Source organism: Protomyctophum parallelum (genome assembly GCF_964188405.1).
Source record: "Protomyctophum parallelum genome assembly, chromosome: 18".
Lineage (NCBI taxonomy): Eukaryota > Metazoa > Chordata > Actinopteri > Myctophiformes > Myctophidae > Protomyctophum > Protomyctophum parallelum.
In genome coordinates, this window is record NC_139716.1 from 10,162,233 (window position 1) to 10,190,220 (window position 27,988).

The 27,988-nt window shown below is 43.3% G+C and overlaps 1 protein-coding gene across 1 annotated transcript; it reads right to left on the reverse strand.

Moving 5' to 3' along the window:
- Positions 1–51: 51 nt before the first annotated feature.
- On the reverse strand, positions 52–27,914 carry rtn3 (reticulon 3). Its single transcript, XM_083789398.1, has 9 exons — positions 27,512–27,914; positions 22,554–22,607; positions 13,013–15,538; positions 7,493–7,700; positions 5,523–5,661; positions 3,874–3,943; positions 2,202–2,248; positions 1,403–1,461; positions 52–1,003 (listed from the first exon to the last, which is right to left on the reverse strand). The coding sequence occupies exons 1-9, from the start codon at positions 27,603–27,605 to the stop codon at positions 955–957; spliced, it is 3,246 nt and encodes a 1,081-aa protein (XP_083645524.1). The 5' UTR covers positions 27,606–27,914; the 3' UTR covers positions 52–954.
- Between the last annotated feature and the right edge of the window lie 74 nt (positions 27,915–27,988).

Below are 27,988 nucleotides of genomic sequence, written 5' to 3' on the forward strand. Positions count from 1 at the left end.
CATCAAATCAAAAAACGGGGTGAACTAGACCAAATTATCACAGCTGGCGTCGGTGTTCCAATCCTTTTATTTCAACCTGCTCCGTGGGCTTTGAGAACAAAAGAAAATGGTTTCAGTGCATTGCAGAAACTTACATACATAAGTGTCTTTAAGGTGAACAGAAAATAAAACCCAATACTCAATAACTAGCCAGGCAGTAACAGAGGAAACCCAGTCTCACCTTCCAAAAAACTAACCTTCCTTTTCTATTCAAACGAATGTTCATAATAATAATATAACTGTTGTAAAGGGGCGAGAGAGCAGGGAAAGACTAGTCACAATTATACCTAAAAAGGTTATTTATTCAATTTTTTTTTAGTTTTTTCCTTTTTCAGATTTTCGATCCTGTGTCTTCCATTTCATTCCATTGAGTAATGTGTCATTAAAAGTACAGACATTTGCTTTTTGAGAGACAAACACCCATCTTTGTAAAATGTAAAATGCTGCACGCTGCACCCCCCCACCACCACCACCACCACCACTGTCACTGTGTTATACATAAACCAGGTCATAGATTCAGTCTAGTTCACTTGACCCTGCCTCTGTTTGTTATTTAACTTTATACATACTGTGGCACACCCAAGACAGGCAACCGGTCACAGCATCTTATCACTTCCCTCGTTCCCGTCTTGCTCAGGTGCACGTCTTTTTTTTCTTCCCCGTAATGCTTGTAGTTAAGCTCTGCAGTAGTTTTAGATTGAATATTGAGTAGCTCAGATTTATTTTCTACTAGCTGGTTCAGTGCGGGTGGGGCGGCGATAACGCTGTTGGAGGATGGAAAGGGGGGTGGGAGTTAGATATGGGACAGGGGGAAGGGGGGGAGGGGACGTTAAAGGACAGTGGAGGGTACTTTTAGGATGATGAAAGATGATAATGGTGATAGGGGTGGTGGGGGGGGGGGTGGGAATTGTGGGATCATTCCGTTTTGCTACGCTTCATGGTTCCGGGGAGTTTTTCTTGCAACCTGGGGGGAGAGAAGAGCAAACAGGACAAATATGATGTCACCATCATGATGAATGTGCATCTCTCAGTAAGGCGTGTGTGTGTGTGTCCGTCTATCTTTGTGTGCTGAAGGGGAGGGTTATTTCTACACATATTCGTGTAGAAATCACCACTTAGTAATGTGTGCTATTGTTGTGTAATCTGTTATCTTGAGTAAAGCCCCGAAATTTGACTTTCGGGCCATAAAGAGGGTGTTGGCATGGCAAAACTAGCTCATCTATTATCTACAAGCTCACAAACGCATGGCAAATGCAACGCGTTTTGAGCTTGGAAATCGGTTATTTCCACCGCGCCACACCGACGCGCGGCAGAGCATAAATTAAGCACAAGACTTGACGCACTAGTAAATAGCTTCACTTACTTAGCCATTGTGGAGTTGACTTGAGTACGTGCAAGGTCAATGTACTGATCGATCTGGGTCTAGAGGAGAGAGGAGAGGAGAGAGGCCATGCATTTTCATATGGTGTGACACTACATTTGTAGAGCTATTTCACAGCAACATCCTCAGTGATAATTTAACTGTGACAGTGTAAATACTAACCGTTGAGGATCAATTTCTACACCTATTTTTAGTCACTGAGGATCGTGCTGTGTGGAATTTACACACATCAGTCATGGTCAATGAATAGTTATACCTACCACAGCCACAGTTATTTTTATATTCTGCACACACACACACACACACACACACAAACATAATTGCCAGAATTTTGCTCTTTCTTGATTCTAAACCAAATGCGGCACGAGACTTCGGATCCGACTTCGATCTCTATCCCCACAGAGACCAGATTTCATGATGAAAGCAGTCGGGTATCAAATTCAGCACGATTGGCTCAACTGATGAAGATATCGTTTCTTATGAATGGGGAGGCCCCAATGGCATTTATTCGATGTTACGGTCGGTTGACATTTATCTTGTTTTACTGGCAGTGACTTTGCATTATCCATCTACGCCGCTGAGTACAAGACGGTGACGATAGGCTCCAGCGGGTGATAAAGGCTTTAGTCATTCGGTGAGCTCATCCCGGCGAGTGCCGATGGGTATTTGCCGCCAGCACTACATGATGTCACCCGTGGAGCTGGAGGGGGTTTTGTGATTCACTGCGAAAGCAAACATAAAATAAATTGACACCACACAAACGCAAAGGCCACAGTCTTACCTTGTTTTTCTCGTAGATCGGGGGAATGGCAAAGAGGAGGATGTCACCTGGGTAGAACATGGAGGGAGAGAGTGTGTTATCAAGTGTGTTGGGTGTAAATCTACTACATGAAGTTTCAAGTGTCTGTGGCTTTGCCTGTCTGTGTGCCTGGATTATAGCTAAATATGGACACACACACACATACAGTGTCCAGTGACTTGAATAGCAGCTCAAGATCATCTTCTCTGTGCTATAATAATAATACGAAAAAATATAAATAAATCTGGCAGAATCATATCTCCAAATTTGTTTAAAGGTTTTTAAAAGAATGAAAACAAACCGCGTTGGACATACAGGGTTTCACACCCGACACCAACTACGTGCATTGCACATGCCATCAAACATGACATACTGTATTTTCACACCGACGTTGCGCAGGGCGCGGCTTCATTTAAGAAGTCGTCGGCATGTGAGATCGATCAGTTAAGTGTTCCGGAAAAAGGAACGTGCCAAAGCTGCACTTACTAAGCAGAATGCAACGACAGTCTTGGAACATGGCGGGATGGGCCATTAGGCGGGGCTGAACCCAATGCACCGCTGACTGCCCATCTGATGACGATGCAGTCGGGGGGTAGCAAGGCAGGCAGTCAGTCAGCAACCACTCAAACCCCTTAAAGCCTGTTATCTGGTTTTCCAGCCCAGTTAAAAGGCTGGCAGCACTGGACTAAATGAACCCGACTGCCTCTTTACAACACCCTGGGGGTCTTTAAAGGACAACTTTAGTTTTTTTTCAACCAAGGTTCATGTTTTAGGTTGTTATTAGAGAAAGTAAAAGATGAGTGTTATTTTTTTTCCATTTGCTGCTTTCTTTCGTTTTAGGGATTTTAGCTGTTTTGTACAGGGGGGCGGGGGCATTCGAACATGGTGCTAAATATGTATTTTTTAACAAAATATTATGGAGATTTATTTTTTTATTATTTACTATAGCCCTAATAAACCCCAGGAAATTACATCTGGCCACAAATAAATCACAGGATCTACTGAATGTGAAGGTAGCCTACTGGGGGGAAGCCACACTGTGTGTCATAGGCTCAATGTCAGTTTGACACATTCAGTAGATCTCGTGATGTTTTGTGGCCAGATGAAATTTCCAGGGGTTTATTAGGACTATAGTAAATAATTCAAAAAGAAATCGCTATAAAATGTTGTAAAAAAATACATATTTAGCCCCATGTTCGAATGCCCCCGCCCCCTGTCAAAAACAGCTAAAATCCCTAAAACGAAAGAAAGCAGCAAATGAAAAAAAAGAACACTCATCTTTTACTTTCTCTAATAACAACCTAAAACATGAACCTTGGTTGAAAAAAACTAAAGTTGTCCTTTAAAGACTCACATAGTCATTTGCAATGTTAAAATGTGCTGCTGTTTAAGCATAGGAATCATAATGCATATCCTCATTGTACAGTACTTTTGAGTTTTTGGCATGCACCCAAAAAGGCACATGTAAATGTCAATGGGTATTCTACTATTCTGGATTAATTGTGCATAATTATGTATTATGTCGTTGTTGTATATAATGCACACATGGTTCATCATTGTAACATGTAAACATTAACATATACAGCAGTCCAACTAACAGAAGCCAGGCTGAGGCTTCCTCGTGTGAACAGTACGATGGTAGCTCGGGCCTTACCGAGGATGAGGACTGTGATCCCGTTGAAGACCGCTCCTACATATGTCATCAGCCACATGACCACAGCCAGCTGAGAGAGGAAAACAAAGTGAGCATGAGTTAGAACCAGGGGTTCCCAAACCTTTAGGTGCAGAGGACACATATATATATATACCTCATAATTGCGACAACACTAATTTCCTTTGGTGGAATTATTCCCCCAGAGGTGAAGCATTTTTACTAGGCATCTTAAAGGACCACTTTTCAACCTATCTTCATATAATAGGTCCTCACTAATAATCATGATAAAATAGCACAATTTTTTTCTACTCAGTCTGTGTCTCATAGGAGGGCTGAGGGCAGTTTAGAAACCGTCTTCCAGTGACATCATCATTAGGCAGATTCTTTTTTAAACAATGTTTTTTTACAAAAATGTTTAGATTTCCATTATCGTGAGAACGATGGCTTCCATTTTCGCATTGCAACTTTTCAGGACTAGAAAGCCTGCAGTTTTTATTAGCTTGTATTCCCCATCGATGATGTCACTGGAAGACGGTTTCTGAACTGCCCACAGCCCTCCTACGAGACACAGACCGAGTAGAAAATAAATTGCGCCATTTTTTCAAGATTATAAGTGAGGACCTATTATATGAAGATAGGTTGAAAAGTGGTGAAGTGGTCCTTTAACTACATTATCTCCAGAAATGATGTGGCGTCACATGATTTGCCTGCAATTAAATCTTGACACATTTCTATCAAAAGGATTTGCAAGCAATATACAGTAGCAACGCATAGCGAGTATGACATCGCCAATGCCGAAGGGCTTTAGAGGGGAGGAATGGAGGGGCTGGGATGTGAACTGCCAATAGAATGGGCTCAGAAATCCTTGTGACTGCACAGAGCATTATCTCTACTTGGCTGCTCTTAGGATAGACTGTGTTGCCCCGCTCTGATGCTTGCTTGGTATGTGTAGTTAGTTAGCTCCCCTACAGCTGCCATTAAACGGCAGCACTGCTTCTCTCTGTACTGTAGCTTTCTTCCTCCATTGTCCCCTCCCTCTCCTCTCTCTGTAGCTATCTGATGGCTGGCCCTGAACAGTGTCTTATATCAGAGCTTCTCAACTCAAGAGTCCTGGGGACTAGTCTTACACTATCACCAATTTATATCCCAATCATCAAAAACTGGTAACGAGTATGACATGGATCTAGGCGCGCAAAAGCAGTTAGTTAACTAGTTGGTTGAAAACCCATGTACAAATTGGTTCGGTTGACACGGGACAGGTTCTGAGGAACCGCTGCATAAAATTCACAATATAAAGAACTAATTAAAATGTCGACCTCTCAGGGCCTTCCTCTGCGTTTCCCACATTACTGCGAGGCTTTTCTACAGAGCGCTGTTGTGGAAAAGCCGCTAAGTATTAGAAACTATGGTGAAGGCTGTGTGTAGGCGTTGAAGCTTTATCGCTGTGCAGGGTTAGAGTTATAAAAAGACTACCGCGCGACAGACGACTCCACGGAGAAAGAGCGAGTGGTAATAGTTTGCTGTCAACACTGGCCAAAACAAACACACGCAGCAGTCAAACGCGCGACCGTATGGTCAAATGGGGAGAGGATGAAACCATGAGCAATGACTGCGGGTCCAGTCTGGTCCAGTCCGAGGCCATTGCCCACCTTCAGGGAGTCCACGAGGTCCTCGACCAGGAAGAGGCGGCTCAACTGCTTGAGGGCTCGATTGATGTAGGTCAGACTCTTATCCACGTGCTTGCGGAAGGTCTCAGGGGGAATGCTGACATCCTTCTCCATCAGCGCTCTGCGGAGGAGGAGGAGAATACAAAATGAGGTTAACTGGCTACATGTTAATTGTTACGTTAATAATTAGCCCCGTCTAACTAACCATCGGTTACTCTGGATCCAATCTAATTATTTATGACAAAGCTACATGCTTTAATCTGTTTCTTTGATCTAAGGTTATTTACTTGGAAGAAATATTTCAACCTAAAAAAGGACCCCCCCCCCCCAATCAGTTATTCACCCTGTGAAGCCTTTAAATGTATAGATATGTTTTGTTTGTGCACAAGTGTGTGAATCAGCTCGTGCTAAACCCCACATGCCCGCCCAGGTGCGTTCCTCATTCATGCGTGACACCGTTTACACCGAAATTGTTCCTAAATAGAAACGTTTGAGCTGCAATGCTGCGTTTAAGTACCAAACTGGGTGAACTGGATAGAAGTAACTTGGAATATAATATGAGATATATATTTGAGATTATAAAAAAAAACATTATTCATCCAATTATATTTTTTTTGTCTGGATTTTGTCTTCAATCTCCGTGATAATGTGACATGTTCTGCATGAATTCAAGGAGTAACCCAACAGTAAATACGTTATTTTGGGGGGGTTAATTGTCTTGCTCCACCAATACCATTCAGGTTCTCCAATCTTCATTTCCGTTTGTTTTAAAGAAGAAATTATGTTCCTAATCAGATTTCTTTGCTTTCTAATCTGTGTACTTGAATAAGTGCTCCCCCCTCAGGCTCTGGCTCAGCCATAAAGGTTGTTCTATAAATAAAAAGGTAGCAGAAACAGATTCACTCAGACGGGTGTAATATCATGCGCCACCATGCATGCAGGCAGGCCCTCGCACTCTGTTTGAGCATGACACTTCAAAGAGGTGCTTGATACAGAAACAGAGCGAGAGTCCAGGGTTAAAAACACAAATTCCCTTCCATTTCTGCATGTTGTAGTCAAAGTTAGTAGAAAACTTTGACTGTAAAAATTGTAAAAAATGCAATGTTTTGTTGCATATTCTACAAAGATAATTCAGATAATCTGAAGATTATATGCATTCCAACCACGTTATTTATGCTGATTAAGTACAATGAGATATTTGTGTCAGCTGTTCCAGCCCTTGTTGCGTCATTTTAGGGAGCTAACTAGCTAGCCTTATTTTATTGTTGTATTGTAAGATTATTAAGTACAATGAGATATTTGTGTCAGTTGTTTCAGCCCTTGTTTTGCGTCATTTTAGGGAGCTAACTAGCTAGCCTTATTTTATTGTTGCATCGTAAGATTATTAACACTTTGTTGTAGTGACCGTGAGACTGTTCACTATTATGCCATATTTTATATTATTGGTTACACATTGTATCGCACACTTGTACTGTAGCTACATGAACCTAATCTTCCCTTCACAAAATGACACCGCAGAAAAACGGTGAAGCCTTTATCCCTTAACCCATTCTGAACGGGCACCCATTTTGGTGTTGGCATCATGTTATGCTTTAGCTATTGAAAAATAGCAGATCTACAAGCTCATATCGCGCCACCGAGTGGCGCGATACGAGCTTGTAGGTCTGCTATTTTTTGAAAAATCGAAGAACGACTGACATTTTTAGAATCTGATCTCAGGTCAGAATGGGTTCATCAGACCGAGTGTGTGTCCGGCGGAAACCTCGTATGAATCTGATCTCAGGTCAGAATGGGTTATTGGTTACACATTGTATCGCACACTTGTACCGTAGCTACATGAACCTAATCTTCCCTTCACAAAATGACACCGCAGAAAAACGGTGAAGCCTTTATATCCCTTCACACACACACACACACACACTCTCTGGCCACACCTCTCTTCCTTTACTCACTTGAAGGGGTGTCCATCGCTGGACTTCTGCACGGCCTGCACGACAGACTTGTAGATGCGGAAGGTGATGGTGACGCACAGCAGGGCCAGCAGCAGGTAGGACGCCACGCTGATGAAGCTGAACGCGGCCAGCGACAGAAGCAGCAGCATGGACAGGCCAAAGACCACGCCCGACTTCTTGGGGTCCCGCCAGTGTATCAGGTCGATGACTAAAGAGAGAGACGGATAAAGAGAGCGAGAAATGGGGAGGAAGGGGGGACGGGGTGAGGGGTGGGATTAGATAAGATGTACTGCGTGTAAGATAAAACCGTTATTGATTTGAAAGAGGGAGCAGGAAATTGGGTCCTTATACAGCCGCCCCGGTGACGGGAAATGGATAGAGTTTCAATCTAAAATAGACATAATTAATTGAAAAATAGAACGGAAATCTCAAGCTAAAATGCAGTCAATCTGATGAATAGAGTGAAGTGTAGCAGAAGTGTGTGTTTGCCAGAAGAGGACATTGGTTAAGGGAACCACTCCAGCGACCAAGAACTGGTCTGGGGACTATTCTATTCAACATGGCTTATTTCAACAAAAATGCACATGTTCTCCACGTGCGCTCGCATGTTGTGAAACATACATGAGGACATGTAGCCGTCAAGATGATCTCAAACCTCAGAGTCCATGAAACGCCATGAATAATACACAATGCGCCACGGCTGCCTTCTGGGCGTCTCGGGGCACATTATCGGCCACGTCGCGTGTTTCTCTGCTGCATGTCTGCAAGGAGTCATACATGCATAAGTGATAAGACTGTGTGTGTGTGTGTGTGTGTGTGTGTGTGTGTGTGTGTGTGTCTGTTATGTAATGCAGTGGTGTTGTGGAGGGGCTCTTCTAAATATCCAGCAGCATGTAACGAGAGGGGCATTTAAAAAAGCAAAAAAAAGACCTACAATATGCAGAGATAGATCCACGTGGTACAGTACTGTACCACGTGGATCTATGCCTCAGGGAGTTTGCAGGCCTGTGTGTTCAGATGAATTTTATGGCAGCACAGAGGGCCTTGGTATAATGTCGCCTTGTCTCCCTTTCTTCATGCAATCCCTCTCTCCCTCTCTCTTCTTCTTTATATCAGCGCAAACACTTATTTCCCCCTCAGAACGGAATTGCTTTGCACTTCTCTTGTGGGTCCCTCCCCAGTTCAACATTTCTGACAGCAAGGTAGCAGGCTGGGCTCTGCCTAACCAAGAAAAGGTGCTTACAGACTCAAACTGAAATGGCGATGTCGATTTCCTCTAGTCTAGTGTCCCTCTGGCAGTAAAAAGCTCAAACCCTGTGAATGTGCACACACAAGTACTTTTTTAAGTGCTTGCGCTGACCAAATGCACGACAGTAGACAGAGATGAACGAACAGGCAACACACCAATTACAGGGTTGGACTTGTATTGCTTGGGGCTACTGTGACATACTAATACCACGACATACTACATTTTCTAATTTATAATTAGTGAAGCACTGAGAAAACTGTTGCGCCTTTCTTCGTCCTTTTTTTTTCCAAACTTGACTACGGTAGCGGTGGTCTCAAAAACATAAGGGAAACTTTGACAGAAAAAGACTTGCTCACAGTATTTTAAAAAAAAGGAAAACTCCTTAGACCGAGACTTAAGAAAACATATTTTCCTTTTATTTTATCGTGCTCATAAAGTGCTCTGTGCAATTGAAAAGCAAACGTTTTCGGTCCTAAGACCTTCGTCAGTGCTATATGGCACTAACGTACATACGGGAATGGAAAAAAGATGAATAGATTAAAAATAAGTATCTTTATTCTAAGGTAATCCTATGTTTCCATAGTGACACATTTTGGGAGAGTAAAGTTATTCCAAAGCAATATGAAAATACAATGATAATTGACTGTACCTTTACTAAATATGTGTCCCTTAGATCTGGTGCAACCATGAATATGGGCAAGGTTTTTCTGAAAGAGCATATGAATTTCACAGAATTTCCAACTCTGAATTTAAACCAATTCGGTAGAATGGCTCATATACATGTGTTATTTTTTTTTTAATGTAGGAAACTATTTTTATGCAAGTCGACATGTGACCCATAAGAATTTGCCCGTGACGTGACCCACAAATGGATGCCAGAACACCGTTTGGGGAACAGAAACAACAGTGATCCATCTATACTATGACTCAAGTACCGCATTCAGAGCCCTCCCCCCCCACCCCCACACCAACATCACCATGCAGGAGTGCACAAACGGCACACACAAGAGTTGCAGCATGCGATGATGCACCTCAGGCATGGCTCGTCAAAATAGGGCAGCTAGCTACAATCAATATATGACCGTATGTTACCAGCTGCTCTCTCTGCTCTCTCTCGCCCATCTAACAAGAAGATGGGCGATGAGCATTAATGATGTTACACAAATCTAGCCGGAAATGGGAAATCATGTATTAGCAATAGAAAAGGGAAGTGTATTTCTATTCAGTTTCTATAAGGTATTTCTACATAAGTGAATAGAAATGTTGACTTTCATACAAATAGCAAATACGTCAATGTGTCTGCCATTTTATATAGTACCAATTTCATAGTTTTCTAAAATATGTAAAAAAAAATATATATAGATTAAATGTATTGCGTTTCAATACAAACCTAAGTCAATGTCAAACCTATATTGAGAACGCACACTCAATATAGAAGAAAAACTAAATTTGTTGTGGCTAAACCCTTTAACTAAATGATAAATCATTAAATGTTCAATCATTATTTGCAAAAGAGACGTACAAATCATGTACAAATAGATTTTTTTAAATGGCTCTCTTATGTCTGGAAAAACAAGTGTATTTATTTATAATGTCCCGAGTGTGGTAATGTGTCAAGGAGGCAGGGAGAAAATAAAGTTGTTTTCCAAGAAGAAAAAAACTCATCTCCATCGATGGGCTTGTTTGTGTCGTCGTTGAAACAACTGGGAAAAAAGACAGAGCACCCTCTCTCTCTGCATCTATTGTCTCTGCTTGCTGAGCATCGCGATGAGAGCATGAGCGGGGTTTCCTCACCCAGCACTGCAGGGGTCTAATAAGTCCCCTCCCAGAATGCTTTGCTGGTACCCACAGGGAGGCAGCACTGCGTTTGACGGACCTCGTTCATTATCCCCGCTCCCTCCCTCGCTGCGTTACCGAGGCGGCCCCAGATCCATCGGGAGGTCCCAGCACAGCAGTGCAGCCGCAGTGGCCTGCTTTCTACCTTGCTGTGCAGCGTGTAGCTCTTAAAGCTACAGGCACCGCTCAGCCTCCGTAGGCCTGCTACTGTACATTTGTGTCACGTGCGCACGCACACACACACACACACACACACACACACACACACATACACACACCTATTTGTGAGTGGCCTCTTTACAACATAGCCACGCCTAAACAGCTAAAGCCTTTCCAGCTTCACAGTCGCTCATCATGACCATTTGAGCAGGCATCAGCTGGGTGAAGCTGAAACTGAATTTCCCCCACCATGGGATTGATAACATCTACAAAGAGTCAAATGCTATAGGATAGGTGGTTACAAACAGCAGTGTGAACAGATTAGAGTCTGATTCAAGTATTCACATGATTCTCCCACATGTGGTCCCACCCCAGCACAGATAATATGTCATGTTGAAAAAAAGGTGTTGCAGAAAGTATGGTGGTCAAGTGGGTTCTTGGGAATCGGGATAGGAAGGAACTGGTATGGCGAGGCAGCATTAAAGGTACAATCTGTAGGTTTATGTCTGTTGTCTCCCTCTCCCATCGGAGACAGAGAGGTAATTCATAATATTGCATTGAAGTCTGAATTACAATAAAGATGGGGACGCGCTAATATTTTCTCCTACCCAACACCAGGTGTCAATATGGCTCTATGGAAGAGTAGAGATCACCTCAAACACCGCAGATGAGTTAAATTAGAATACATTAGTACCATACAGATTGGTTAAACATTTCATTTATTAAAACAAGTCTCAGCTTATAGATGCATGGCCAATTCATAGTTGTTTTAGGGTTGAGATCTTCAGTGAGTAACGTGGTAGTACGGCGAAATATAAGTTAGCCAGTTAACAATGGATGTTAGCCAGCTAAAACAGGCGGGCACACCCCATGAAATAAACTCGCACCTAACCAAGCATACCCCGCCTCATAACCTACAGAGTTGTAGAACAGCACTGCAGAGAGGAGACTAAAATAGCATCGAGGTTCACGGCTGAGGGAGAGAGGACTCAACGACTCAGGACAGCAAACCAGAGAGCTCCTTCAACAGAACAAAGTCATTATAGCCTACAGAGTGAAGGCTGAGAAACTCGGACACAATCTTGACAAAAAGGAACGTGTCAAAACTGACCCATTCACTGTGGGGCTCCGGAAGTACACTTTCCCCTAGTTTCTGGTTGCCCGAGAGACCAACCCACAAATTCCATGATGTGCCAAGTGTTGGTCATGTACTACTATGTACACTGCATGTGTCAGGAATCAGGATTACTGTCTGCATACCAGCCTGGCAGCCTCTGCGCATGTGTCTCTGTTTCTTTGTGTGCAGTGTGTGCGTGTGTGTGTGTGTGTGTGTGTGTGTGTGTGTGTGTGTGGAGGGGTGTTAGGGGGTATTGGCAGTGGCAGTCTAGTAACTGTTCCAACTGCTATACATTTGTAGCTCTGAACACTAAACCCTTTGAACTGACGTTATTATAATGCAATACACAAATTGGGTTACAACAAATGATAGGAATTGTTAATTGTTCTCATATACCCGTCTGACATATCGTTTTACAGTCTCAAGGAGACATGATGAAGAGAGGTCAAGGGAGGACCAAAACCTCTTTGGGCAGGCTCACAAATTAATTTTAATTAATTAATTTAGAATAATATCCCATTTTGGTATAGACTCTCATTTAGAACATAAAATGTAATAGCCTACAGCATGAGATATTCATGACTTGACTTCTATTAAAAACTAATCTCATGTCTAATGTCACTGCGACAAACGCAGACTGCTGTGGAAAGTTGCATCGGCGCAGAAACCCGACACTGGGGATGGACTGTGCCGGCCGATGTCAAGGGGCCCAGCAAGCAGACACTCATACACCATGTCTGAAACCCCCACCAATGCCAAACAGCTAACGACATTGGGAAGGACAAAGGGTCAGGGGGTCTTAAGCATGGGGAGGGGGGTGCTAGACCATACGTAGCTTCTGTGTCAGTAGTGACACAAATTCTGTGACAACTGTGCTTGCAGAGTCACCATGACCTGAGTTACCTCTAAAGCTTTGGTGTGCCATGAAGTTCCCTCTTACAAACTGCCATTACAGTTATGAGCAATAGATATATGTACAACAGGTTTAGCCTGCTCTTCGAATACATGCAGCCCTATTCGCTATAAGGTATTCACAGTTTGACTTCTCAATAGGATCAACACAGGTAGGCAGGTAAGAGAGGAGACTAGAGTGAATACATTTTGAGGTGTCTGCATGAGAGGTCAGCAGGCCTACAGCCCAGAGGAAGGAAGGTGTTACCTGAGAAGTGGGTTAGTATTGCCGTCAAAACATGCTCGGCAAGGTAGTAGGCCTCGGCCACCAACTCCTCGATGACCTCTACCTCTTTGGAATACATGCTGTCCGAAGCAGGTCTGGTTTGCGGGGACGGAGCATTGGTAGTCGAGGTACAGGATGACTGCCGTGTTGATGTGCTGTAGGGGTCAGCGTCGCCTTGGACCGAAGCCTTCCCACTTGGTTGAAACTGTTCGTCCTCCTGACTGCTGCCCAGCTCTTTCAGAGCACGGATGGTGAGGCGTTCCTGTTCGAGATCCAGCACCACAGTTGGGTGGTTTGTTTTGGGGTACTCGATGCTGGAGAGAGCTTGGCGGAGGTCACCAGGGTCTTCATCCTGTCTGGACTTGAGACATTCCCTCATGAAATCCACAAAGCTATCGGTGTCACCAGAACCTGAACAGTCAGTCAGTTCTGGGTCACTAGTTGTGTCAGGTATACGGTGTCCTGCTTTGGTGTTGTTCTGGGTGTCTGAACAAATTTTGTGTGGGGGAAGGGATTTTCTATTTGTCACGTCATCTGAAAAGTCTTTCACCTTCGCATCATTCACTGGCTCTTTGATGCTGCTCGGTGGTTCAGTTTGGAAACAGGAATACGGGTCTTTAGGGTATTCTCTTGGAGATGTCTGACCTCCGACCGGCTTGGGAAAGGGATCTTCATCACCCAGCGACGCGATGTCATCCTGTTCACGAGAGCCCTTTGTTGTGTTTGCACTTAGTGATACAATCTGAGAGTCTGTAGAAGAGGTGTTCAGCTCTTTATCAAAGTCATCGTACAAGGCCGGGGAGCCATCATAATCATCAAATGATTGTTGTCTGTCATATGCATCATCCATATAACCCTGTTTGACATCCATGTTGATGTTATCACCAACTTTAGACAGGGCGACATGAGCTGGACCGTGAGAAGTAATGCCCATCATACCAGGTTTGACTAGAATATCTTGCACGTCATCCGACCACTCGTCATCATTATTTGGGAAGTCCACCTCTTCGTTTGTTATGGAAGGTTTGGCAGTGAAAGGGGAAGGTTTGGCAGACTCTGTGCAGGACATCTGCAATTTCTCAGTTTGAGCTTGACTAAAATCTGAAGTTGTTGCAGTTGAGACTGTGGCATTCTGTACCTCGTCGGTCTTGGACACGAGGTCTGATCCAGGTTCAGATTTACGGATATTGTGTTCGGGAGAGCATTCGGCATCAGATTCCACAGGCGAGGATGGGGGAGAGTAGCCTTCCATGAATTCCGTTTCTAAGGGGCAGGTCCTGGATGACTCCGATTTAGCCACCTCTGGCTGTGATTCGGGAGCTTGAGAGACGTTGTTAGACGGGTCCTTTACAACCTCATAGCCCTCATCTTCCTCCTCTTGGTCCATCTCCTCTTCACTATAATTTGGCTCATCAGTCTCAATGACATTGATCGTTGGGACCTGCATTGGTTTTTTCTCCGGCTTGGCTGGTGGGGTAGCCATTTCCTCAGTGGGGAGGGAGGGATCTGGAGGGGCTGTTGTTGGGGCAGGGTCCTTTGAGAGTCGAAGGACAGAAGAGGAAGAAATGGCGACTCCGTCCTCGATGACGGTATCATCCGAATCTCCTGAGCTGTCCACTTCACTGCTTAGATCTGCACCCCATGGGGTCTTCTTAGCTTCCAAAGCTTTACATTTTGCATCAACAGTATCAGGTGGGGAAGGAGGGGGAGATGGGGAGCCAAAGCCTGCAGGAGGGGCAGGAGAAACGGGGAGCTCAGAGTCCAGGTTTGGTGGAGCCTGGGCACCAGATTTCTCCTGCTGTTCCCACATGTAGGCAGTTGGTAAAAAGCTAATGTCAAACTCCTCCTCTTCACTTTGCTGCTTTGGTGGTTCATTGAACTTCTCTTTCAGTTTTGGAGCTTCAATGGGAGAGTCCATGAAAGCATCAGGGACGCTTGCAAAAGCGGCAGGGACATCTGGTATAACTATACCTCCAACTTTCACCTCCTTAGTTGTGGCACTCTTCTCTGACACTGGGGTGCGTTTGTTTAAATCTACAGTATCAACAAAGTCGAGCACTGGAGGCAAATGGGCCCTCATCCAGTCTGCCGTGTCTTCAAACTCAGTGACTTGTCGCAACTCTCCAAGGACTTCAAATGGAGATTCCGGTGACTCCACATCGGTGGAACCTCCAGAGCCCCCATAACCTCCAGAACCCCCTCGCTTATGGACAGACGAGGTGATTGGCTCAGTGGGAGACTTTTCATAGTGCCGTTTCATAGAGTGAGAGAAGCCTCCATCGCTCCGAAAGTCTGGTTCTTTTTTCTTGGCAGCAAGTGCCTTTGACTCCAGTGCCTTTATTCTTTCAGATACAGGAGGCAGCTTAATCGGTGAATCTGGTTGTCCATCAGGAGGCCCTGCTTCACTCCCATAATTCCCAGGTGAGAACGAGCCTGGTTGTGAAGCATATCGAAGGGAGGTGGCCACACCTTCAGAGGGCTTGTCAGAGCCCAGGACCACTCTCTTATCTGCATTGCCATGCAGAGATAGCAGCAGCGGATAGGAGAAAGGAGGAAATAAAAGTCACAGACACTCAAAGTCCCATGCACTTTCAGTATAGCTTAGTGAGGCTTTAATGTCACAGCCCAAGCGGTCATGCATTGCGTCATGGAACAGTAATATTTGGTTTAATGAATGGCATCTACCCTTTGTGCATGCTGCTCTGAACCATTACAAAATGTTGCCATTGAGGACTCAATGAGACAACAAAGAATGATTCATATGACCCAAAATGAAGCAGCTTCAAATGAAATGAATTCATAACAGCGTAAATGGCTGTGTCTGTTATGGATGAATGTTTCTTCAACACTTAGATCTTAGATTAAGTTATCTTCATCTTTAACCCATTCTGACCGGACACCCATTTTGGTGTTAGCATCATGTTATGCTTAACTATTTAAAAATAGCAGATCTACAAGCTCATATCGCGCCACCGAGTGGCGCGATACGAGCTTGTAGGTCTGCTATTTTTGAAAAATCGAAGAACAACTGACATTTTTAGAATCTGATCTCAGGTCAGAATGGGTTAATCAGACCAGTGTGTGTCCGGCGGAAACCTCGTATGAATCTGATCTCAGGTCAGAATGGGTTAAATGTTTTTCGCGTAGTACCTTTCGTTGTCACAGGTTACATAGACATAGACAGGGTTGAAGTGTCAACTATTCCCAGCAGTTTGTGATTTTAAAGAGATTCTATAATTAAAGCAAATTTAATTTGAGTTAAACTTTAATAGTTTCTAATATTATTAGAGGCTTCGTGCCATGGACCTTAGTCCTGGTTCGTTCTCAAAGTACAACGATGCTTAGATCCATTTTTGTTTCCGTTCAAACGTAAATCACGCTGCAATTCTGTGCAAGGACATAATTGTTCATATTAAAAGGGATATTTCACTTTAAAACATGTTTGGGGTAATTTTATAGCGTCTATTCAGGCATAAAAGGGCACCCCAGACAGTTTTTAAGTTTCTTGATTTAGTAGAATGTTTTGGGAAAATGAAGAAATAAATTAAACAAATGAAAAAACACTGTCTCCTCACGTATAAGGACAATATCAATCACCAGAAGAACCAAGGACAGATATTATTTTCAATGAATCTAACATGGTTAGAATGTAGTTTGAACTAAGATACAATGGGTTCGTATAGGAAGGAAGCGTTAAAAAAAGAAGGGATCTGGTTTATGTATAAATTCTGAAACAAGCAACTTAAAAACTTGCCCATGTAGACGTTAAACTACCCCCAAACATGTTTGAAAGTGAAATATCTCTTCAATAAATATTAGAAATTAGTTTTTGGGGAAAAAAGGGGGGAAAAAGAAACATCTGCTGAGTTTATATCTGGACAGGAAGTTACAAGATTTACATCAATGACTTTGAGAAAGTGAGTCACTTCATGTCAAGATGCCTTTGACAGAGAGCACAGAGGAAGGATATCACAACTGAACGTGACAACTTAAATGAAATCCAATGCTCGTCTGGGAACGAAGTTAAGTCGAATGGTCATTATATATCGTGTATAATAATGACCCCTTATACAGCACAACGCTAGAAAACAAAAAGTATATTTTTTTTGAACTACGTTTGACATCTGAACTGCATATCGACAAATAAGCACCAATTTCCCCACAATGAGAGTTGGCGTCTCCACAGATAGGCTCCCTTTCCTCTTCATGGTTAAATCAAACAGAAGATGTAACTAAAGCACATACAGTGAGTGAATTAATAAGAGTACCGATCAGAACAATGTCTTGGTATGGGATTGCTCTTTTGGTCTGAATAATACGGTCTACTCTGCCTTGACAATCAGAGCACTAAAACACGTTAAACCACCATTTCCTTGTGCCATAACCGATGTGGCAGTTTAAGTCAATGCAATGGTAGGGACTCCCTGCATGTGATTCAGTGCCATGGGGTTCCTCGGGCTCCAGTCTGTCCACAAGATGTTCCAAGCAACTGTTCCAATAATGACATGATCCCCTTTCAACGCGGAAGGCACCCCTTATTATTTTCAACACCTAGTGTCAAGCGACCGTGACTGCAGCTATATTGGGATCTGTGCGTCAGCTCAGCTGCCCAACTCAACCTCTGCAAGCCAATCACTAGCTACTAGGGGTGCAACGATATTGTAACTGTAAATAATCTAAGTATATCAATATGTAAAGAGCAAATATCGTATCGTTTGACTTTGTATCGTATTGCAAGGGAAATCTAATCTAATAGTATCTAATAGTTTTGCAATGGAAATAATCAATTTAATCACTACTAAGTACTTGGGCATTGTATTTAGCAATTTTAAGAATAATAAATAAAGATATGGGTTTAATTCATTTTCCATTCCATATACAGTGGCTACAATTGGTCTATCAAAAAATGTGTGTATTCCGAGTTCATGTCAAGGTCACGAAGGCGTGGGTTCAAATACAATGTCTATGTATTTGCCAGAGAATCACTGTGTTTACCAAGTTTCACACATTTAATGTGTTAGCTAAATAGTTACTGTACCAATATCGTCCATGTATCGTATCGTCAACCATGTATTGTGATACTGTACGTATCGTATCACTGTTAAAATGTATCGTTACACCCCTTCTAGTTACAGATTAGTTTTTGTTTCACCTTTAAGCAAATATTCAAATCAGGTAAACCACGCAGTTGTTTTGTTTTAGTAAAGCAGAGGATCAATCTTAATGCTTGTTCACCCAAATGTCAAAAAGATCAACATTACACTATTGTGGTATTTCTAATGATTAAGTTGACAGATTACAGCATATTATATATATATTTCCTGAGCTGTTATTGTCTGCTGGTGTGAACCCTGTGTTGCCAGTGTGGCCAGGGTGAGCTCGTAGCCATCGTAGTGGCCCTTCACAGGGCATGTTTGCCATGGGGGTGCACAGACTGACTGACTGGTGCACTTTGTCTTAGTTGGGACCCCCGCCTCCCCTCTCACTCATAGCCACAGTAAAATGCATTGTTCAAACTAGGCCACATGGACTCTCCATCTAGCAGACAGCGATGGTAGTCCTTTGGCTGAACACTGGTAAACAGATTCCAAAACAGCTACTGCACCACAGGCACAAGCCAAAGGAAGTGTCACTTGATTAGAACTTCAGCCCATACTACCATGGACGAGGCTCCCGTTGAGCAGGATTCAGATAAAGCTGTCAACAATCTTGTTTTGTAATAGCTCACTGTTCATGTGCCATCTTCCAAATGAAAGCATCACGGGAACTTCAATGCTCCATCTCTTATGTAACCTGCTCTCTGCGGTAATTGGAGTTGAGTGGAGTTGCGTGCACTTGACTATCTGGGATGGGCATCAAAAAACTGATTGACTGGCAAATCCGCCAGCTAAACTGACTGATGTCAGGCCTTTGCCATGGCCTCCTTCCAGAAGTATGCATATGTGCCTGGGCAGGTGGTGCATACGTTGGTTAAACATACTAACAGTCCAAAAGGCATTAGTCCGACAACACTGTTGCTCCTGTCATGCGTGGCCACCAGTTACAAGTTACGAACCCGTGGCCAGGTTAAAACTAACCTGTTTCTTCGCCTGTTAGGTTTAGGGTTGGGTGTCGGACTAATGCCGTCGTACTGTTAGTAAGTCGGACCACACACATGCACCCCCTAGGCAGCATGTCTGACTAGACACATTTTCAAGCTGTCATTCAGTCCATGAGTCATATTTAAACAGAATACGTTTAGTTTTGATTCTCTGTAGCTCTCCGACTATAACTCAACACTGACTACCGGTATTCCAAGAAACACACTTTCACTTCAACAAGGGAGATTAGCGAGTTATTTTAGAAGTGCATATAGTTAAAACGAATGTAAAAAGAAATCACACCTGTGTGAGGTGAGGGGCACTCTTATGATACGTCATCATTCATCATCTCATTCTGGCCAATCACAATTTGAGTCCTCACTTTTCTGCCTTCATTTCACATATCTTCAATATGTACTTTGCTCAGCCAATCAAATCATCGCTATGGGGTGTTCAGCCAATCACAATCCAATGTTTGTGTTTACACAAACCCGGAAAGCTGGGCATAGGAGGGGCCAGCGGACCGCAGATATCGCCTTTTGTCCAACCGCCTTCTGCGCCGAGTTAATTATTTTAATATAAATTGATTACGGTTCACAGCTGTGTTCTGTACGCACTTGTAACACTCCGGTTGCGGTGCGATGGGGAAAATAAAAAATAAGAATACAAATAAATAAAACAGAATTGAAAATTCCACTGGCTTATGCCGTCTATGGTAACGCATTTTTTTGAGTCGTATTATCTCGGCTTCGTCTTTTTAATATCTAAACGATATATGATACCCAGTTACAAAATGTATGTTTTGGGTGAATTAAATAACATTCGCGGGACCCGTTACATAGCGATAATTCACTTCCTGGGCCTCGGTTTCCGAGTGAAACGGCTTTCAAACTAAAGGTCTCTGTCGTATTAAATGACTGGCTGGCGGCCCTGGAGTACACAATTCAGACACCAGATGGGGGGGGGGGGGGTAAATTAGTTAACCCATTCTGACCGGGCACCCATTTTGGTGTCAGCATCATGTTATGCTTTAGCTATTTAAAAATAGCAGATCTACAAGCTCATATCACGCCACCGAGTGGCGCGATACGAGCTTGTAGGTCTGCTATTTTTGAATAATCGAAGAACGACTGACATTTTTTAGAATCTGATCTCAGGTCAGAATGGGGTCATCAGACCAGTGTGTGTCCGGCGGAAACCTCGTATGAATCTGATCTCAGGTCAGAATGGGTTAAATGTTTAGTAATGTCAAGATACTGTCCTTCACAAAGATTACAGTCAGCCGACAAAGCCCTGGTATCCGTTACCGATAAAAGTCAGGCATTTTTTCTGCAGAGCTGGTGAGTCAATACGGGATCAAATTCCACAGGGCACGGACATGTCATATCCAATTAGCGACGCACACAACACAATAAGTCTTACATGTGGCATAAGCCACATGTACAGTAAGACGTATTGTGTCATGTGGCAGATTACCTTTGGACTTCATACCGTAGTTCTGACTGTCATGGTTTAACTTCAACCAGTTAATCAACAGAACAGCACTGTTACGGTATGTTTCTGGTCTAGAGCCATCCGCCCATGAGAGTGGTGGCAGAATGGTTTGATTTTCCAGTCACCACATTTGAATCAAAATGAATGAGAATAGTTTTGGTGCCCGAGCGGTGTTCACCAGTGTGAACAAACAGTCTTTGCTGTGAGAGAATGACCCACAACATGCTTCCAGACACGTTGAGTCTATGCCAAGGCTAGAGAGAATAGTAATCCAATAGCTAAAAAAGACACTTATTAAAGCCTTTATTTTGGCACAAGGCACCCTTCAGGTGCACCTAATCAAATATATTAAGGAGATCTGTATGGTGTACAGTATTTCACTCATTGACGATCCTGCATCTATCATCAACAGTCATTTCTTTTTCTACAAAGTCCAACCTACAGTAAACTAAAAATGACAGGTTTTTATTTTATTCTAATTAATTTACTTTGACTAATTGATTGGCATTTACCATAATGTATCTTGTAAGAGGTTGAGTGGTCCTATTTACATTTGGTGACAATTTATTTTTGCTATGAACTATGGTTAATCTAGAAAGCAAATGGTCCCAGCCTAGACTTTGAAAATGGTGTTGCAATAAGGCTACATTAAGAACTCAAAATGGACAATGAACAGAAATCAGACAGTTTGCTAGATGAAAGAACACCTACTTTTTTTAAAGCTCCAGCGTGGAGGTGAGACATGCACAGAGCCTTAAGAAGAAGAAGAAGCCATAAGCAGGTGGCAGAGTGGAGGAGGAGCAAGCAGCAGTGGAAGACAAACCCCTGGGTGGCAGATGATCCCTCACCAGTGCCGCTCATCCTCCAGGGCCTGGTTGCTGCCAACAGGGGGCTTTTGGGGTTATGCACCCACAGACACTGTGGCTAGATGAAAGGTAGGCTCCCCCCTGGGGCATCAACTTGATCCATTTTTAGCCTTCTGCTTCCTGGCGAAGTGAACTTGAACTTCTCTCTGCTTTCTTAAAATAAGGTGGCAATCTTGGGATTATATTGGTTCCTACCGTGACTCCGTGAGTGCTGGCTGACCTAAATAATGCCAGCTAGCAGGGCCGCACGAGGACTGAAATGGATCAGATTGTCGTCATCTGCAGGGAGTTTAGTTGGTTTTACATCGTCTTTTCATTTGTGTATATTATGGGGATACTGGGAAATAGGTAAGAACAGGGAGAGGTGGGTGCCGAAATGGAGAAGAAAGACTACATTTTAATCATGCGTGTTACAACATGCGCCACTACATTAGGTGGAGGCCATTGACTGAGTAAATGACCGTCTCATTCTAAATTTGTTATATTAAATGAAGGCATATGGCTATTCAATGCAACAATGTCAGTAGATTGAGGGATCAATCGCTTCTAGTGCACTTAGCTAACCTAAGCAAACCTTTGCATTCTACATGTGTAAACAGGTCTGCCCTTTAGGTTTTGTCTTGCCATTTCTTGCCCGTTTTCTTTTTCTTTTCGGTTTAATCTCCAGTTGGGTAGTATTGAAATAATTACAAGGACCATATGTTGGTGGCGGAGGGGAAAAGGGTGGAGCTATGCTGGCCTAGTGTAGCCGTCAAGGGTCACGAGCAGTGGAAGCAGATGGGCTGCTGTTAGAAGGCTTCTACAAGGAGGGCCCGGGTAAGAGCAGTCAGGAGAAGGAATCGAGGATTGCATCCGGGTTAGGATTAGAGCATAGTAGTAATGCATTTATTAATGTATTTATTATTTGTGCAAGCCCTTTTTAGAACCTCTCTTTGGTCTGGCCTAGAGAAGGAGAGAGGGGCACTAGAGACGGGGATGGAGAGCATTACAGCAAGCCAGCAAGAAGAGACAGGACAGGGAGAGACAGAAAGGTCTAGAGAGGGAGAGGAAGAAGAGCAGGCGAGCAGCGTAAGAGAACCATACACTTGCCTTGAGGAGACTGAATGAGAGATACGGACGAAGAGGAAAGAAAGGAATCTGAAAAAATAAAGGACAGAGGAATGAACATCCTTACAAGAGAAGAAGAAAATAAGTCCTATCCTCCACAATCCTCTCCCGTTCTTTCTTAGAAGACATTCAACTAGATGAATCAAAATCACTTACTCCAACTATCCAGCCTTAACAACTCTATATCAAATACTACAAAAACACTTACTATACATTCACTCCACCCCATGCATATACTCCATATAGTCTCCATATTTACTTCAATATACCATCCCCAATTACTTAACACATGCATATTATATTTGCTATGCAGGCAGGATTGACAGACAAAACAGACAACTTACAACTAACAACATAGCACTTATACTATTGCAATAGCAACTACCAATATATCATACCATTTATAAATGGACTGTTGTTTCCCTTTTTCCTCCAGTGAAATTCTAAATTGTTCTCCCATGGTCTACTTTGTTACCTCCAGATGCTGGCTGGACACCCACACTGCCCTCACTTGATGGGAATTATGTAACCTTGCACATTTCTGACTCACTTCTGAACCTCGTGATATTTTTATTTTATTTTTTTTAAACAATGTCTGCCATTGTAGAGCAAAATCATCTCAACAGCCTCCACAGTGTGGTGCGTTTGCTTCTACATATTGAGCACACAGGGGGAAACCTCTTCTTGCCAACAACCCTGCGTTGTGTACAACAGTACATACAGTACATCCGAGCACAGGGCAAGCCCCAGAGCAGAGTGCCTCCTTGCTCAATGGCACCTCAGGAGTGCAGTGGGAACTTTTACTCACTCTGCCGCTACCCACTGTAGCAATGATCCAACCAATTTGTCTAATGGTTTAGGAATGACAGGAGATAGCGTTTTGAAGAATGCCTGAAACTGTGACTAAGAGATAAACATGTGTGTGTGTGAGCTGCACGCTTATCAAGCGGGAGTGGCTATCACCTGGGCATGGACGGTTTATTAAGACAGGCCGGACGGGTTGGTCGAGCCCTTGTGTGTTCCAGCATTCCATCGCTCAGATTCACGCCAATGGCTCAGCCATCTCATTACCACACCTGTCACCTTCACTTGTTAATCCGAGAAGAGGTTCTTCCCACTTATATTTCCAATTCCAGATGTAAAGAATGGTTAGTGTGCAAATACTTAAAGACACTCAAGCCCCAGTGCAAATGAAAGACGGACACATACGCACGTAGACAAATTGTTTCTACCAACTGTGTTGGGGAAGGTCACAATAACAGTTAATAGTCAGTTTCACTCCCATCTGTTGGAGGCTAGGTAAAAAAAAGAAAAAAAGTATTGTGATGGGTGATTGTGGAAAGCATCGGGCAGACGGGCACGTCATTCAGGGACAAGTAGTAGCTCACACTGTGGGTCTTCTCTGCCATATCATCTGATGATCAGTGAAATGGAGGACCAGAGGTCCACTCCATTTCATTGCTTCTTTGCCTCAAGCTACCCAGTCTGGGTGAATGAGTTGAGGGTGGGCGAGTCTGGGTGAATTAGTTGAGGGTGGGCGAGTCTGGGTGAATTAGTCGAGGGTGGGCGAGTGTGGAAAATGCCCCCAGTGGAGTTAATGATAGAGGTGCCCGGGGGGGAAGGGGGAGGGGCTTAGTGTCATCTCAAAAGTTACGCCTACCATTTCTGTCCCTGTGCTTGGCACTGTCCAGTAATGACACCAAAAACCCCTCATGGTTATTTGCTGTCTCAGCCCGACTCAGTGACCTTAGCGATTATAGTCAGCTTCCAGTGCAGAGAGGGGAGGAGGAGGAGAGAGAGAAATTGAGAGAGGGAGAGGAAAGCCAAAAGAACTACATGTTCTCTCCAGATTCTTGCTTATATTGAAGCTAGGGCAGCCATATCGGAGAACTGTTGCATGCCCTCGATCATTCCTTGGACAAAGTATGGCCCTAATTTCAGCCTACAAATGTTCACTGAAACTATTCAACTGTTTTACATTGAGAATTTCTCCTAGCCAAACTGAACAAAGAATGCATCTGACCAATTGGCTACTTACTGACTGACTGACTGACTGACTGACTGACTGACAACAGGTGCATTACAACTCAAAGCAAAGTCTGGACTTGTTTTGTGACTGCCTGTGCCTGGCATTTGTGAGGTGAGATCAGGTCACTGAAGATTAACGTTAACTCCCATACAGCACTTTTTTTTACTTGTACTGGAACTTGGAAGATATAAAACATTAAATAATCCAAGATACTAAATCAAATAGTCCCTTTGTGAGTGTTGCCACCTTAAGTGATAGTCATATATTTCAACTGATACCCTACTAGAACAGGCCTAATGGAAAAGGCAAGTTGGGAGTCATTTGCAATCATGCTTAACAAGTTGGCTCACAACTAACTTCCCCCATGAAGGAACAGCCCAGAGGAAGAACATTGTTGAATTGTTTCGTCTTGCTGCCTGTTAAAGATATTTGGCTTATTATTATGAAGCTACCTCAGTGTTATTGGCCCTGGAATGTTCAAATGTATACAGTTGACAATTTACATGGGAGTCGGCCAGTCGGGGAGTGTACTTAAAACATTTAGTCCACATTATTTCTTTAACTGCAAGTACTTACAAACAGGCATTGTACCAGAGTATAAACTATAAACCGCTTCTGTAACCGATCCCAGCCAGGAACGCAACACTGAAAATAGAAGCATGAAAGATGTCTTTGCAAACCTAAACACGTCCTGAATATCTGGTACCAATGTAGTTTTAGAAATGAGGTCTTCAATTTGAAACATGTCACTCCCTTTGTGGCCAGAGGCACTCATCAGACTGCGCCAATCTAGTGTATTGCATGGAGCTCATCGGCAGCAAGAAGTGGCAGAGACGGCCCAAACCATCTGGTACCTCACTATAGGCATCCATGGTTGGCAAGACAGACAAGCTACGCTAGTCTTTTGATTCCTTAACATCAAGCAGTTAAAATTAAAAAGAGACAATACGCAACAATAAATTAAATCTACTTGTGTTTTGAGATGCACAGCAACATAATAAATAATGGCCATTATTTATGTGAGAATTTCTAAATGTATGGGATTTTCAAATCATGCCAGTTTTTTGACAATCGACTGACATTTCCATACATTTATGATTTACAGTTTAAAATATATTGCCAGGGCCAACCAAAAACATTCACAGTTAGCAGACTGACATGTATGGGGTTTGCGTCTGGATATTTAACTCACAATCTCACATGATAGGGAGTATACTTCTACAAAGCATACTAGCCTTTCAATAAGCATCATATTGCCATCATATGATCATATAAAGAAAATATCCTACAGTTCATGCCTAGTGGGGTGATGTCCATATCAAACAGCATTTCAGATGCTGGGGTCTGGCACCCTACTGCCCCACCCTCCCTGCTAGACAATAAACGTCGTTTTATGTCCTGGGAGAGAACAGTCATTCTGTCAGTCTTTGTTTTTATATCCTACTGTACCTTCCTTCCCACCCTTCATTTAGAAATTAAACAAACAACAAAATTGTGTTTTCATCTAATGAAATTGGTATTGGAGCAAATTATTAAGGATCTGTTTTTTGTAATCTCGACATAGGGGGGAGTTTACCATTCACCCCCACAAAAAGGGGGATAGGCGTCTGAGGTTCTCCCTTCATTCTGCCAGGTGTACACGACACCACAATGTGTGACTCGTCAAATTATGTGCCTCCAGTTGTCGCCGTTTTGTAGTTTTCCTGGCAGATTCGAGCGTGACAAGCATTTTCCACAATGTTAAGATAACATCATAACAGCCGTCGCGATACACTACTACATGACTGTGTAAGTACGCAAAACGCACACCTAACTCCAGCCGTATCCTTCAGGCATCAAATATGTGTGTCCTGTGTAATGTCATGTCAATATACATTACGCTTATATGACATCATGTGTGGCTGAGAACAAGGCTGGTTAAAGAGTAGCTCTGATCCATAGCCCTAATGCCCTTTGCTGCCGTTGCATTGTGGACCAGACAGAGCTAGTCAAAGAGCAATCCTTTCACACAAACACGGTTCCATTCTAGGGAATTGAACCGGTTGGTTGGATTCCAATATTGCTTATTTTTGACTGAATTTGTCGAAATTGCTAATATGGGGCCCATCTGCGTCACAGAATTCGACGGCTCACCAATGTAGGTATAACACGGATAACAACAATGCCTCTCCTCTGCAGTGCAGAAGATCTGCCGTCGCGGCATGGAATCATTCCACCACAAGACATAAAATACACCACTGTGTTCATGCCAAGAAGTCAACGTTTGGCGTAAACATAGATTTAGGGCTCGGCAACGTTACGTTATGGGGCCGTTATGTACAGGTGGTTATAAACCCGGGGCATTACATTAAAAAAAACACGATGACTAAACCTAAATATGCGCTCTTTGCACATTTGGATTCGATGGCAACTTCCTTTATCCAGCCTTGTGCCTTTTCTACCGTGAAAACTGACCCAAGGGCTAGAAGCAAGCAAGCAGCAACTCAACCCCCAACACAGTTGTTCCAATCCTGATGATAGATGGATCAGTTTACTACCGACACACGCACGCACACACACAGACAACAACACGGCCTGTCCCGTTGTTAACCTGCTGAGAGTAGTGTCCAAGTTCACCACAGGTGTTCCTGTTCCTCTCTTTTTGTTCACAAGGTAACGCACGTTAACAACCGGTGCGAAGGCCAGACAGACACTGTATGACACACTTGATACACAATATATACCCATACAAATAACACACCATTTGGTTCTTCGTAGGCTAAAACAAACAAACAAAACAAAACGACAATTGTTTGCATGCATGCACGTTTGTTGAACGAACGGGTTGTGGCATATACACACTATTTGAAGGGTCCTATAATAACAAAACAAAAATAAATCAAGGCGTCGTCTTTAACCGTCTTACCGGACGGCTTTGAGTCTTTGGCAGCAGCGGCTGAGTTCTGTCCATCGATGCCTTGTGACGAAGAGATCTGAGTAGACTGAGTCATTGGATCCATTTTGTTCTTTTAGTTGAAGTTGTACAGATGATATATCTTGCACACACACACCAAAAACAAATATGCGTTTGTACTTGACTCGTGCGTGCGTGTGTGTCGACGAAACGACGAACGGTCCTCCTCTTTATGTTTTTACTTCCTCGTTATTATTTATTAATTATCCCCCAAGAAGAAAGAGCGGGACACTAAGGCAGGCTGCAGCGTTGCTTCTGTTCTGAGTACCTTCCACGCGCACCACGTCTCGAGCGAGCACTGAGCGTTCCCTGAAACTGTTGAGGAGAGAGCGCGAGACAAGGCAGGCTCTGTGTGAGACAGATGATGCCCAAAAAAAAACACACAGGGTTCTAAAAGAACCAACCCATAGCCCGTAGGGACGGCGTCGT